This window comes from Hippopotamus amphibius, chromosome 9 (assembly GCF_030028045.1).
Source record: "Hippopotamus amphibius kiboko isolate mHipAmp2 chromosome 9, mHipAmp2.hap2, whole genome shotgun sequence".
Classification (NCBI taxonomy): Eukaryota; Metazoa; Chordata; class Mammalia; order Artiodactyla; family Hippopotamidae; genus Hippopotamus; species Hippopotamus amphibius.
The window spans coordinates 96299348-96313365 of record NC_080194.1 but is presented as its reverse complement, the minus strand read 5'-3'; the positions used below and the strand labels follow the sequence as shown (position 1 = coordinate 96313365).

The 14018-nt window shown below is 50.5% G+C and overlaps 1 protein-coding gene across 3 annotated transcripts in view; it reads left to right on the top strand.

The window, feature by feature from the left end:
* TTC12 (tetratricopeptide repeat domain 12) overlaps nucleotides 1-10279 on the top strand; it is a 46253-nt gene extending 35974 nt beyond the window's left edge. Inside the window, exons 14-21 of one of the 3 annotated variants that reach the window (XM_057695537.1) lie at nucleotides 346-406; nucleotides 1179-1316; nucleotides 1779-1877; nucleotides 2330-2398; nucleotides 6108-6209; nucleotides 7720-7819; nucleotides 8652-8877; nucleotides 9911-10279. In XM_057695537.1, coding sequence (XP_057551520.1) covers nucleotides 346-406; nucleotides 1179-1316; nucleotides 1779-1877; nucleotides 2330-2398; nucleotides 6108-6209; nucleotides 7720-7819; nucleotides 8652-8877; nucleotides 9911-9986 — 871 coding nt within the window. In that variant the 3' untranslated portion in view covers nucleotides 9987-10279. The remainder of the gene's footprint in view (nucleotides 1-345; nucleotides 407-1178; nucleotides 1317-1778; nucleotides 1878-2329; nucleotides 2399-6107; nucleotides 6210-7719; nucleotides 7820-8651; nucleotides 8878-9910) is intronic. The other 2 variants (XM_057695536.1, XM_057695538.1) reach the window with 2 other exon arrangements.
* Nucleotides 10280-14018: the final 3739 nt, after the last annotated feature.

Here is a 14018-nt window from a genome sequence, read left to right as displayed (position 1 = left end):
GTGTCTCCTGTTTGCATGGCACACAGTGTGTAGACAGAGCAAGGCGAGGGCAGGGCTGGTGCTCAGACAGTTTGGCAGAAACCTAGGGATTCCAGCAACTTCTGCATAAGAGATCCACCCTCTGAGATCTGTTGTTAAACATTAAAGGCAAGTCGCCAGGCTTAGAAAAAGTAAAGCCACAGTACCTACCCAGTGGCAACCTTTTTTGTTCTGTTTAAATCATCCATGCAGCGGCAAATCACATGGGCCCAGGGTTGGACGGTCTGCTCCATTACCCAAGATGCTGTATTTCTGTTTTAGTTTGCACGGTGTACAAATAAATCATGGTTGATATTCTCTCGACAGATTCCAAGTCTGGTTCCAGGCCAGCCTTCCAGATGTTCTCCCGGCACTGACAGGCGTGCTGGTGAGCAAGCCCTCATTTTGTCACCTGTGACAGACCCTCTCGGGAGCGTCAGTGGGGCTCTTTCAACACAGGTTACCCCCCACCCCCAGAACTCCTGTTGCCTCTCAGGTTGATTGATCATTTATTCACAGCTGGAATTTACACAGTTCTTGGTTATTGAAACAGCTGTGGTGGGGGCAGGTGGAGATGACATATGGGCAGGGCTGGTTACAGGGGAAGAAAGCTGCACGGGGGCTGCAGGAGGTGAAGGTGGAGAGTTTGTTGGTCCCCATCAGTCATCTGCTGACCCGAGTCCTGCCGTAAGTACCACGGGCAACCCTGTCCCTTGAAGGGAAGTCATTCTGGTCAGGAGGGCAGGTGGTGATTGGAGCTGATGAGGGGAAAACTGCAAGTGGGGTAGTCCTCCAGGGGAGCGTGCTGTGACAGACCCTGTCCCCAGGGAGCCACAGAAGTTTCAACACCCCAGTATTTCACAGGTGTGGAAATGGCAGCTCTGAGAAGGGACAGGACTTGCCCCAGTGCCTCCAGCTGGTTGGCGGAGTGACTGGGATTAATCCCTAGGCCTCCCTATTCCAGGGCAGGGTGCTTTGGGGTCTACCCTTCCTTCTGTGTGCCTCCTTCCTTTCTGCCAGCATGGGCCCACTGATGTCCCCATGTGACACCACGCTATCTGGTTCCCAGACATTTTGGTGGGTGAGGGATGTCCCTAGAGATTATTCTGGCATCCTTCACCTGCTCTCTGTAGATGCACTTTCTTTTCATTCCCTTTTAGAAGAGAGATCCCAAGGTCACCAACACCTCAGCTCTCTGCCATTGTATTGCCATCATGGGAAACCTCAGCACTGAGGCTGCCACCCAAAGACAGATGTCTGCCTCTGAAGAATTCGGGAGTGCCTGCTTGGGCCTCATGGTATTTCAGCTTTTCTAATCAAAGTTACTCTTTTCCCTGCTCTAGGGGTATTGGCTCCTTCTTAATTATCTGGCTTTTCCAAAAATTCTGTTTGAGGGTGGCTGGGGCCAGTGGCTTACCCCTTCTATAACCGTAGGTTTGATGGGCAGCTAGCCTTGCAGAGCCCTCCGGATAGAGTCTCCTCCACCCTGCAGATGCTTGAAGGGTTTTCTGTGGAGCTGGCTTGAGCACCCATTTCAGCAGCTGTCCCTGCAGGTAGAACCCAGGACCCGGCCAGAGCCACACGACAGAGACACCAGACACTCCATGCTCACAAACCGCTCTCTCATCTTCCAGCATCACTTTGGTTCATGACACTGACAATTTAGGGAGTGTGAGTGATGCTGAGACCATCGCCAAGGGGAACAGGTGACTATGACAAGCTGCAGGAAGATCACTGATCACCTTGTTTTGTTTCCCAAGGCCAAGTGTGAGGAGGATGCAGACCTATTCAGAGAGGTCATCTATACCCTCCTGGGGCTCATGATGAACTTGTGTCTTCAGTCCCCCTTTGTCTCTGAGGTACCGCCTTCTTTGCTCTCTGCCTTAACCCATTCTGTTATATAGAGCTGTTCTCATTGCCACGAAGAGGACAGAAGCGTGGGACTCAAACACTGGCAGTGGGGATGGGGACAGCTGGGTGGACACTCTGTCCCTGCTCCGTTGAGGGACGGAGGAGTCGCTCTGTCAGGTATTCATTCCGAAAACTGGCTGAGTGTCCAGGGCACTGAGCACGGTGCTAGGTTCTGCACTTACAAAGTCAACTACGACGTGGTCCCTGCTCTCAAGGTGTCACCCTATAGTTAGGGGAAACGTGAGAGCAATAGAAGAAAATGTTGTGGAGGAAATGCGGACAGACGTGGTGGTGGTGAGAAGGAGGGAGGGGGGAGTGGTTGGTCCTACATGAGTGCTCAGAAGGAAGATGACCATGACCATGACAGGTGAACTCCTTCTCCCGCTCCCTATTGTTGTAGGTTTGGGCCATGGAAGTGAGCAGGAAGTGCCTGTCTCTCCTGAACAGCCAGGATGGTGGAATCCTCACAGTAAGCTTCTCCCAGGAAAATCCAGAAAGCAGCTTCCTTTATTGTTCTTGTTTTGTTTTGTTTTGAAGTCACCACACTTTTGAGATCCTGTTGACTCTGAGGTATGGGGCAGACATACTCTTCAAGACGATGCCCATAAGCACCTAAATACCGAATTTGCCTGCAGTTTCAGGGGACTTGGTGACACCCCCCAGTGTCCATCTGTGGCCCCCCTAGAGTCCAGGAACCACAGTTAAGAACCCCTTTTCTATAAGATGTGGAGCTTAACAACTTATCCAAGGTCATCTGTCTGATTCGTCCTATATCAAGCCATCGCTGGGCAAATTGGACAGGCCAAATGATCTTATTTAGAATCGTTTTCCTTAGTCAAAAAAGCAAGACACGTATTTTGAAGCCAGTGACTCTGGAGGCTGTTTATGCATAATGGTTTTAGCGCCCTTGGAGATACATGCTGGAATGGCCTTCTTATTTCTGTTTCTGACATTTGGCTAAGAAAACTAAGAAGGCCTGTGGTTAACACAGTGTATCAGGAGGAGAATGTTGATCTGATTCAAGAAGCTATTTGCCATCATCCTAGGATGTGTTCCTCCCTCACAATAGGAATCACCCCAATATTTCTGCCTATTAGGTCAGGGCCCTAAACCTAGAGAAACAATTGGGGTCACATCCTGGGCAGATCTGGGAAACCAGCCCTTCAAGGATCACAGCCTGGGGACTGGTTCCAGGGTTGTGAAAAAGTTCTGAGTAGATCCAACATATCTTGTTTGTGGCCAGCAAGCCCACAACTTCCCTAAAGTCAATCCAGACTTACAGGGCAAAGCTGTTTAACCTGGGCTCCAGGAAGATGTGGCAGGTCTTCAGGTCCCCTGGAGCCCCCAGCAGTTGTATAGAAAATTGAGTGTATGTGCATTTTCATGGGGCTGGGGGGCACCACGGCTTCCATCAGATCCTAAAAAAAGATACATGACCCCAAAAGTGGTAAGCACTGCTGTTCTTGGGAACTTCGAGTTTTCTGGCTGGTGGGTCTAAAGCTGGGCCTGCACTAGTTCTACGCTGGCCCTTCAAGGACTCTGGGCTGGAGGTCCACAGGACTCTGCATGGCCACAGCTAGGTGGGTGCTGACCAGCTTGTTGATCAGGGCAGCAGCCTCAGCAGGGAACCCGGGCCTTTGATACGGGGCTCTCTCCACTGTCTCGGGCCTGAAAAGAGAGCTGTACTATCACCTGTAGCCACATCCTAGCCCATGTGGGAAGCAGATTAGGGAAACAAGATTGATAATGTGATAATAAACAAGCTTGTCTCCTCTCTCTTTGGAGACCTCACTAAAATGAGACTAAAGACATTAGGGCATAGAATTAGAGCAGCTGGGACTTCCCTGGTGGCGCAGTGGTTAAGAATCTGCCTGCCAGGCTTCCTAGGTGGCGCAGTGGTTAAGAACCCGCCTGCCAATGCAGGGGAATGGGTTCGATCCTGCTCCGAAAAGATCCCACATGCCGCAGAGCAACTAAGCCCGTGCGCCACAACTATTGAGCCTGCGCTTTAGAGCCCCTGAGCCACAACTGTTGAGCCCATGTGCTGCAACTACTGAAGCCCACACGCCTAGAGCCCATGCTCCACAACAGGAGAAGCCATGGCAATGAGGAGCCCACGCACCACAACGAAGAGTAGCCCCCACTCACCGCAACTAAAAGAAAACCCGCACACAGCAAAAAAAGACCCAACATAGCCAATTAAATAAATAAGTAAATACAGAAATAAATAAATAATCTGCCTGCTAATGCAGGGGACATGGGTTCGATCCCTGGCCTGGGAAGATCCCACATGCCGTTGAGCAACTAAGCCCATGCGCCACAGCTAATGAAACCCGCATGCCCTAGAGCCCATGCTCTGCAACAAGAGAAGCCACTGCAATGAGAGAAGCCCCTGCTAGCCACAACTAGAGAAAAGCCCACGCACAGCAATGAAGACCCAACACAGCCAAATTAATTAATTAATTTTAAAATGTTTTTAAAAAAGACATTGGGGGAGAAAAAAGGCAAAAACCCACACTGACAAAGTAAACAGGCAAGAGGTCGCCAATGGATAAGTTCTTTTAGCCAGTTTCTGGAAGATGGAGAGCAGCTGCAGGACTGGTATTAATGAGGCAGAGCTGAAGAAACCTCTGTGTAGAGGACAGATGAGGGGAGCTCAGCTGGGAGGTAGCAGATCTGTCTTGCAGTTCTGTGGTGACAACTGAGAATTCAAATTGCTGGCTGCAGCAGAGGACAGAAGTAAGAGATGGGGTTGCATTTGGGAGCCAGGTATCTAGTCCTCAAGCATAAAATGTTAACATTTTTTCCTAAAGGAATTGAAAGACCAGAGAAAAAAATTGTGCTTTCTAGAATTCAAGAGCGCCATCTCTCCACCCGTCAGTAGACAAACTCTCCATAAACACAGTGTTCCCAAACATACTGCTTTTTTCATGAATGTGACTGGAAAGCTAAGGGTCACCAGGCATTTTAGGAAAGCCATACTAAAAAATAGACAAACCAAGATAAACAGAAAAATGGACTCCAAAAAAGTAGAGATGATACAGGAAACAGAAGAAAAATTAATAACTATCATTCATATCTTGAGAAAGATTCAAGATGGCATTATGGCCATAAAACAGTGACAGCGTGCTATTTAAAAAGTCAGAACTGGAAAATAAAACCAATGACATCTCCCAGAAATTAGAATAAAAAGACAAAAATTCAGGAAAGATAAAAAAAGCTAAAAGTCCCAGAGGATCAATCCAGAAAGTCCACCATCTAATAAGGGTCCTGTTGGTATCAGAGCCCCACAAAGGATACAGGGCAGGACTTTCTTTTTTTTTTAACATTCTTTTTTTTTTTTTTTTTTTTTTTAATTGGTTGCATTGGGTCTTTGTTGCTGCACAGGGACTTTTTGTAGTTGCTGAGAGTGGAGACTAATCTTCATTGTGGTGCACAGGCCCCTCATTGCAGTGGCTTCTTTTGTTGTGGAGCACGGGCCCTAGGCACATGGGCTTCAATAGTTGTGGCACATGGGCTCAGTAGTTGTGGCTCACGGGCTCTAGAACACAGGCTCAATAGTTGTGACGCATGGGCTTAGTTGCTCTGTGGCATGTGGAATCTTCCCAGAGCAGGGCTTGAACCCGTGTCCCCTGCATTGGCAGGCGGATTCTTTACCACTGCGCCACCTAGGAAGTCCAAGGGCAGGACTTTCTTGCCAAGGGTTGAGTGCTGGTCCTGTGTGAAGCTGGAATGAGCTGGGCCTGTGTGTGCCCAGGGGCAATGTTGGCAGCCCTTTGAATTGCCTACCTAGCCCCTTTATTATAAAGAACAGTTCTTGCTATCAATTACTTGGCCATTGTATTTTTAAAGTCGAGGTATTTTTTTGTATCTAATACTAATGATCATTTTTGCCTCACCAAACTACATGTTAGCTTTAAAAGATCATCAGCATTTGAAGAAAAACATTTTTATTGAGGTATACTTGGTGTACAATATTATACCAGTTGCGGGTGTATGACATAGTGATTCATAGTTTTTAAAGGTTATGCTCCATTCATAGTTAGGGTAAAATATTGGCTGTATTCCCTGTGCTGTACAAAGTATCCTTGTAGCTTCTTTATTTCATATGTAGTAGTTTGCACCCTTAGTCCCTTACCTCTTTCTTGCCCTCCCCTGCTTCTTTCTCCTCCGCTCAGAGAGCTGCTGGCGTCCTGAGCCGCACCCTTTCCTCCTCTCTGAAAATCGTTGAAGAGGCCCTCAGAGCAGGAGTGGTGAAGAAAATGATTAAATTCCTGAAGGTAAAGTAACTTCATTGGTGACAACCTCCTGAACTTCCACGAGTGTCGTATTTTATTTGGGGCACAGAATTCAGGGGGGCTTTGTTCAGTTCAGGTTCTGCCATTACCCCCCTGCTAGCTTCTAACCTTCACGAGCGGGGATTCCCTTCTGCCCGTCCACCCAGACTCTGCTCTGACCAGCAACGTAAAGTTGTTGAACAAATAAGGAAATTGTTCTTCAGATGCCTCCATAAGAACTGCTTACCACTGAGGCCTAACTTAAAAATGTATGGCCTCTGTCCTCGAGAAAGATGGTCTGAGTGGCTTTCCTGCTCACCATGCTTTATCCAGTGACCTGGAGAAGTTTGGGGGTAACTCCATTTATAAGATGTGTAGGCTGCAGAGTAACCATGTGACTTTTATTTTCCCTCCTCTCTTTTATTTTTTTAAATTTTTTAAGAACTTTTATTGAGATATAATTGACATACAATAAACTGCATATATTTGAAGTGTACAATTTGATATATTTTTCTTATTAGTAATGTATGTATGGCAATCCCAATCTCCCAATTCATCCCACCCCAACCCCTCCTCCCCCCGACCCTGGCTTTTCCCACTTGGTGTCCATATGTTTGTTCTCTACATCTGTGTCTCTTTTTCTGCCTTGCAAACACCATGTGACTTTTAAAAGGATGTTCGGATTTTCCTTGAGATATGAGTGCAGTGAATCTATGCAAGTTAGTATAAGCGTTAACTAGATTCTCCTGAAGGAGAGGAGAGTTGCTAGGCAGCATCCCTGGGTCCCGCCAACAATGCATGAACCCAGGAAGGTTCACTCCTGCATGTTGGTGTGGTGACCCCGCAGGAGACTTATTCATAACCCCCCAGGCTGAGTAGCACCAGGAAGTGTGCTCTGTCGGGGGGCTGCTGCTGGGGCAGGGCCGATAGTGAGGGGGCGGGATGGTGGGTCTGAGTCTAGGCTGCCACGTGGATGATGACTGTCATTCACTGTGTGTAGCTCTTGCGCACCCACCAGAGCCTGCTGGTTGCATGTCCACGCATGTGCATTGCCTGCACACACATGCATTTTAGAGAACTCGCATGGGGTGATTTTAAGGATTATGATTTCACAGTTGTCACCTCTTAAAATGATCTAGGTTCATGATGTTCTTCATGCAGGCCTGTCAGCATGACGGCCTTCACAAGGCAGCCCTCATTCTCAAATGAGGAAATGACACGGAGGGCCTTTTCCTCCCTTTTTGGTAGATCTGCCAGTCAAAAGCATCGTTCTCTTCTCAGCCACTCACTCCTAAAGCCTCCACAGGTAATTACTCAGGTGTACACGACAGGCCTACATACATAGGACGTGAGTGACACTGCATCCCAGCAGGGAGCAAGCCCACTCGCCAGGAAGCACACGCATTATCCACGGAGCTCTCTCTCAAGCACAATCACAGCTGCTCACTGTAGTTTCTGTCTGAGAACAACCATAGCATTGATTTTCTCTTTCTAATTTCACTCTGAAATCTAGGCAGGAGGCCAGACTGCATCACGTTATGCAGTAAAGATACTCGCCATCTGCACTAATAGTTACCACGAAGCACGAGAAGAAGTGATAAGACTGGATAAAAGTAAGTGATGGTTTCATTAAGCAGAGCCCACATTAACCCAGAGGTTAATGCAGCCCTGGAGCTGTGGAGGGAACTGGGCGAGCAGGGAGGAAAGACTGAGGTTAGTATGTCGCCCACCACGCCAGACAGCAGTGGGTGTGAGGACATTGCCCCCCACCTCCAGCTTGGAAAGCCCTCGATTAGCCTCTGGCCACACACAGGTACTGCATCCTTGCTGGAGACTCAGCTGGGAAACAGCTCAAAGAGAACAGAATCGAAGCTGGGAGCCACTTCCCTGCTCCAAGTAAGCCGAGATTGGTTCCAAAGCATTCTGCTTAGACTCTTCCCTAACACGGGTGCTCTTCTTTCCCACGGGAAACTCCTAGTGACCAAGGAGAATATGAGAGGCCAAGTCTGGCTTTAGTTTAGTCACTGAAACTGACTACCGTCATGTCGTGCAGGGCAGGGGTCCTGCTAATGCTCTCCTTTCCACCTCTGGGCCGCAAGGGCGTGAACTGAGGGGGCCCCACTGAGTGGGGAGCAGGAACCTTTCCTGTGCAGCCTGTTGCTGGCCCCGCAGGTACAGGGTACCCGCCCGTGGCCTCCCACTCAGGCAGGGGCTGTCGGGTAGAGCCGAGAGGTTCAGAACAGGGATGTAGAAAGGATGGACCTGTCTGAGGCATGACCTGCATTCCCGGCTATGCTGGTCCTGCCGGGCTCTGCCCTGGGCTCCTGAGGTCCCTCAGGGACACGGCCAGGAGCTAAGGAGCTTCAGGTGTTCAATAGGGATTTGCTGAACGGGCGACATGAGGTTCCACTGCCAGCCTCCTGCTTGTTCTCCTCTGCCCTGTAGAGCTTGGGGTTCTGATGCAGCTGCTGGGCTCGGAGGATGAGATCCTGGTGGGCAATGCCACCCTCTGCCTGGGGAACTGCATGGAGGTGCCACACGTGGCCTCATCCCTGCTGGCCACGGACATCATGCCGGTCTTGCTGAAGCTCGCGGGCGGCGATGCACAGAAGAAGGCGGTGCAGCTGAACGCGGGCATCGCCCTGGGGAAGCTGTGCACGGCCGAGCCCAGGTGCGTGGGGCCCGTAGGGAGATCAGCTGCTTCTCTGGAGGAGGACCCCCTCCTGAGGGCACCAGGGAGCACTCAGGCTGCAGCCAGAGGGGGAGCACGGTTATGGGACAGGGATCTTTCCAGGCACCCACGGGCATCGTCTTCTCTCCGTTCTGCTCCCACAGTCTCCTCCATCCTCTCCTCTTTCTAATCCTCCTCCCTCTCCCTCTCCTACCATCTCCCCTTCTCTCTCCCTCCTTTCTTTCTCCTCTGCTTTTCCAAAAACAGTTAGACCTCCTGTTTCATTTTGTTTGTTTGCTTGGGGCCTAAGCATATGAGAGAAGGTCCTGTGGGGTAAGTTCTCATGCTGGAGAAGCCAGGTGAGATGGGGAGCAGCACAGCTAACACCACCCAAGAAGCCAGGACGGGAGCCTGGGTGTGACCTGGGTACCGTGCCTCTCTCAGCTCAGGCTTCCGATCGGCTCTGGCCCGACCTGAGGTGCTGGAACACCTGGTCCTTGTGCTCCTGGAAAGTGCCCACCTGTGGCTGAACGTGGAGCCCCGGCATAGGAGGGGTGTCTTCTGTGGTGGGGAGGGGCCCTGGCCTGCCTGCTTCCTTCTTGTAGAGTCTCACCCTCCCATCCCTCCTCTGGAGAATGAGAGGGCTGGCCTGGATGATGTCTATGGGCCTTTCGAGTTCTGTCTGATTGTTCAAGTGGAAGGAATGGATTAAATCTTTCTTCTGAAGAAAGCAAAGCACATCAGCTAGGATGGGCTCCCCGTGGCAACCTGCCCAGAGTTCCTGCCACGGAGTTCCCGAGATCGGGGACCCCACGGGTCCCTGTCACGTCTGCCACTCACACAGCGAGTGTTGCTGTGTCTTGTGGGCCTCCTGAGGGTCTCCCCACTTTGGGATTTAGGGCTCCCCAGGGCAACAGTGGCTGCCCCACCCCGCCTTCCCAGCCGGCTTCTGCCTGAGAAGGGGATGCCTCTGGGCGCCAAATGTGTACACCCTGGCATTTACGTCCTGGAGCTTGTGTTCTGATTATGACAGGTTTGCTGCTCTACTGAGAGAGCTTCATGGGATGGAAATTCTCAACTCTACCATGAAGTACGTGGACAACTCTTGAGAGACGTGGCTTCCGTGTGAGTTTTGCACACTGCTGTACACTCTGGGTTGTTCCTGTGCCAGTAAAGACTATTTGAATATCCACTCCAGACCTGAACCCTGATCTTCAGAGTGCTCGCCTGTTGGTTTTCATTGGTCGTGAGGCTTTCCCAGACTCTCTGGTAAGCAGCAGTTCTGGGTGGGGACTACAGTCGGCTTCATGCCCCACCAACCCCTTTTGCTGTTTTCTGCTGGCAACATGCTAGAATCATCAGGTTTTTCAGCAGTGGTGTTTCGGCCTCTGTTTTCCAGCTCTGAAGTGCCAAGACACAGCCGCAGTGGCATCTCCTCAGGCCTGGCCCATGCTGTGGCACGTGGTCTTGAATTCAGCAAGCTGAGCGGTGGGTGGTGGCTCCCCTGGCAGGGAGTACTGTAAAGTCCAGGGAAATCATTCCTAGAAACACCGCCTGGTACCTTCCTGCACCCCACGCAAGGATGCTGTAACACCCCCTTCCCTTATATTTTCTTCTGCTTCAAGTGCCAAAGCAGGGGGAATCTCTGTCTGCACTGAACTCTCACAAATACAGAGATAATCTGTTTCTCTAACTCAGCTTGCTCTCCCACCCCATCCCCAAAAGGCACTGCTTCCTTACAGTTGCCCCAAGTCCACTCTGAAACTGACAGGGTCACCTCTGGACCCCAAGTCCCTAAGTGAAAAGTCCAATAAGTGCCATTGCTCTTCCATTCCTCAGTACAATCACTTGCCTATTTTAGGGTAGGAGGCAGGACCTGCATGGTATAGTGAATGCCAAGAGTCCCAGACCAAAGTTCCAAAGACCTATGGTCCGACTTACCCTGCTGCCTGGCAGCTAGGTGACTTTGGGCAAGTCGTTCAACCTCCCTGAGCTTTGGTTGCTGCTTTTGGAAAAGCTAGAGTAACACCTGTCCAACCTATCTTCAACATTACTATGAAGATTAGATGAAGTTTTGGAGGTAAAGGCATGAGGAATTGCAAAATGCTACACAACCATGAGATTTCCAGGCTCCATCTTGAGATTGAGGGGGTTGACTTTGATGTCAGTTGAGTTACATTTGAGGGGCCTGGGAAAGGGTAAGCACATGTCACTTAAGGAATCAGAACTGGACGTTTTTGGACCACGTAAGAAAGGAAATCCTGAGAGATTTTTTTCAACACACCCAAACAAATGAGTCTTCGCAAGTGAGCCCTTGGACACCAAGAGAGATAATTGGCACGTTAGGAGGCTGGGAGGAAATCAGTAGCCCTGAGAGTCTCACTCCAGGGTCAGGCTCACTGGAGTACTCTGTGTTGGTGCCCTAGCACTGTCCCTGGGTGGCAGGCAAGTGACAGGCCATATTAGAGAGGCTGGGACTTGCCCACTCCATCCCATCATGCAAACAAACACACTTCAGGAGGCTACTGAATTGCAAAGGGAGATGGCTTGGTGCTAAACAGAGCACAGATAAGAAAATTAGAGGCTGCAAAATTTGCTGTTTTGGGAGAGAATTCAGTGGAGCTTTAAGAATGGAAAAGGCTGCCTGTGTACGTAACCAGCAGGCTTGTCTCTTCCGATTTGAAGTTCAAGCCCCTCCTACTCCCTCTCTCTGGCTGCACTTCTCCTCCCTGGCTCTTGAAAATGGCTATTATACGTGTAATCTCTTCCCCGAAGAGTGGGGAAAGTCAAATTATATTATTATCTTTGCTTCAGAGAGCCTGCCAAGAGCAGTCATCTCTCTGCTTTGGAGGAGGGTCTGCACCGGAGGAGCGCCCTCCTCCCCTCTTGCAGGTGGAGAGAGATGTTTTACACCCTGGAGTCTCCATCTCAGCACGGAGCCAGCCCTCCCTCGTCTCACCGCCTCTAACACGCGCTGCCATGCAGGGCTCCCAGGCAGCCTGGGAAAGCTACCTCCTCGTTGAAGAAGGGGCTCCTCTTCTTGTGCCGGGAGCCACTAGCACTGTCCTAACCACCCTCAGGATCACAGCTTATTCCGAGAAAGCAGTCTGTTGGTTCCACGGGCAGGGGGATTGTCCATCCTAAAGAGATGTGACCAAGATGGAACTTAATAACCACCCTGAAGCCACAGCAGAGGTGTTAGGTCACGGATGGTGAACAGCTGTCCTAGATTAGGTGACACTGGCTGTTCTAGAGGGCAGCATGGCAGGACTGAGGTTAGATGTTGGGAGGAAATGACAGGAAAGGGCAGGACATACTATTGTAGGCACTTTCCTGAGGATCTGCTAGGACAAGGCCTTCCTGGCTTGGAGAACCAAGAGAAGAGAGGACCACCTGCAGTATCCTGAGGCCAGGTGATGTACTTCTCCATGACTTTTTTCAGCAACAGTTCTCATTTTCTAAATGCCTTGAAAATACAGGCTCTTCAGAGGGCCCAGTAAGAGGAGAGAGTATTTGTAGGTGGGGAAAACATTTACGAGTCTCTGCCTTTCCCAAAGTGAGAGGCTCTTGGTCCTCCTGGGCAGCAACCGGCCAGCCTGCAGAGAGAGAGAGTAAATCCTTCCCATGCTCTGCACCAGGCACTGTAACAAGTGCCTGAAGATCCATCCCATATAAGCCTCACAAAGACTTGGTGAGGTGGGCATTATCTCCATTTTATGGATAAAGAAACTAAGATGTGAAGACAGTAAGTACTTCTTACCCAGGATCACCTAGCAGGTAGGTTAGGGAGTCAGAATTTGACCCCAGCCTGGATTTTAACACCTTCTGCATTAAAAACACGCCTCCACTTACTCAACGTGGTTTGAAGGAAAATTATCCAGTTTCTCCAAGCCTCAATTTCCTCTCTGTAAAATGGGAGCAACAGTCCCTACTTACAGAACTCTTGGGTTTAGATATAACATATATGCAGTGCCTAGCACAGGTGACTGGAAAATAGAAGGCATTTCCTTAAGAGCAACTATTATTTTTAAGCCTGAAATTACCATGATCGTATTATCTGCCCCCTCCCACCCTCAACAATCTGCTCCTCCTCCTCGGTACTCACCCCAAGGCAGGCAAGCAGCTGTGTGGCACTTATGTTTGCTTGTCTTTCCCGACAGCAAACATGAGGATCCCCCAAGACTCGGCTGCCAGCCTGCCTTCTTATACCACCTCCGAGGCGGGGAGGTCTGAAGGCCGCAGGCCTGGGCGGGGTGGGGTTCTGAGCAGAGATCACCGCAGCTTGACAATTCTCCTGCCAGGAACAGTGTGATGGGGCCTCCCAAGGCCTGGCGCCAGGCTGCATGTACATCAGCAGGACTCAGCGTGCCGTGGGCTGGGAGCCCTCTGCAGGAAGGGCCGTAGGTGCTGGGATCCACGCCCCAAAGTCCCCTCCCCAAACAGATGCTCCTTGTCACTTGCTATTTGACCTCAGTTTAGAGAAAACCTATTGATTCCAAGTACTGTGCCTCCAGTATCCAGTCATCAGGATATCGGTAGTTCTTTTTCCCTCAAGCCCCAGTCCTGAATGCCCTGGAAAGGAGGTGCGGGTCACAGAAGGATGCACAGGTGACACTCACACTGTTGCTGCTGCTGGTGCCAGTGGAGCACTGGGCTTCTGTGATCTGGAGCCTGCTGGGTGACAGTTTCTTTTACCACGATCTCTGATTGGATCACAATTTCAAAAATATGAAATGGGTTTCCCTGGAGCCGGTCTGCCCCTTGGTCTAATTTGGCCCTGAGGCCAGGATCCCATTTCTCTGGCCACTCTCTGGTCTCAGCTCCAGCAGTGGGTGGGGAGAGGGCCCTTAGGTTCCAGCTGAGCTTGGGAGCAGTAACTGCTGATGCACCCTGCCAGCCTCCCCAGCCTCGGGTCAGCCCAGTTCCAGAGCTGCGCGCCCGTCCCCGCGTGAGTGTGGCTGTCTGCCAGCTGTGGCGGTTCCCCTCAGCCAGAGCATCCCTCCCCCGTCACGCGTCTGTCTCCAACTTCACATTTGCACTTTTAATCTTCAGCAGCTCCATCTGCTCATTTAGATCCCTCACGTCCCCTCAAGCCCTAAGTCCACCCAGACACACGCACACACAGGCAGACTTCATCTCTC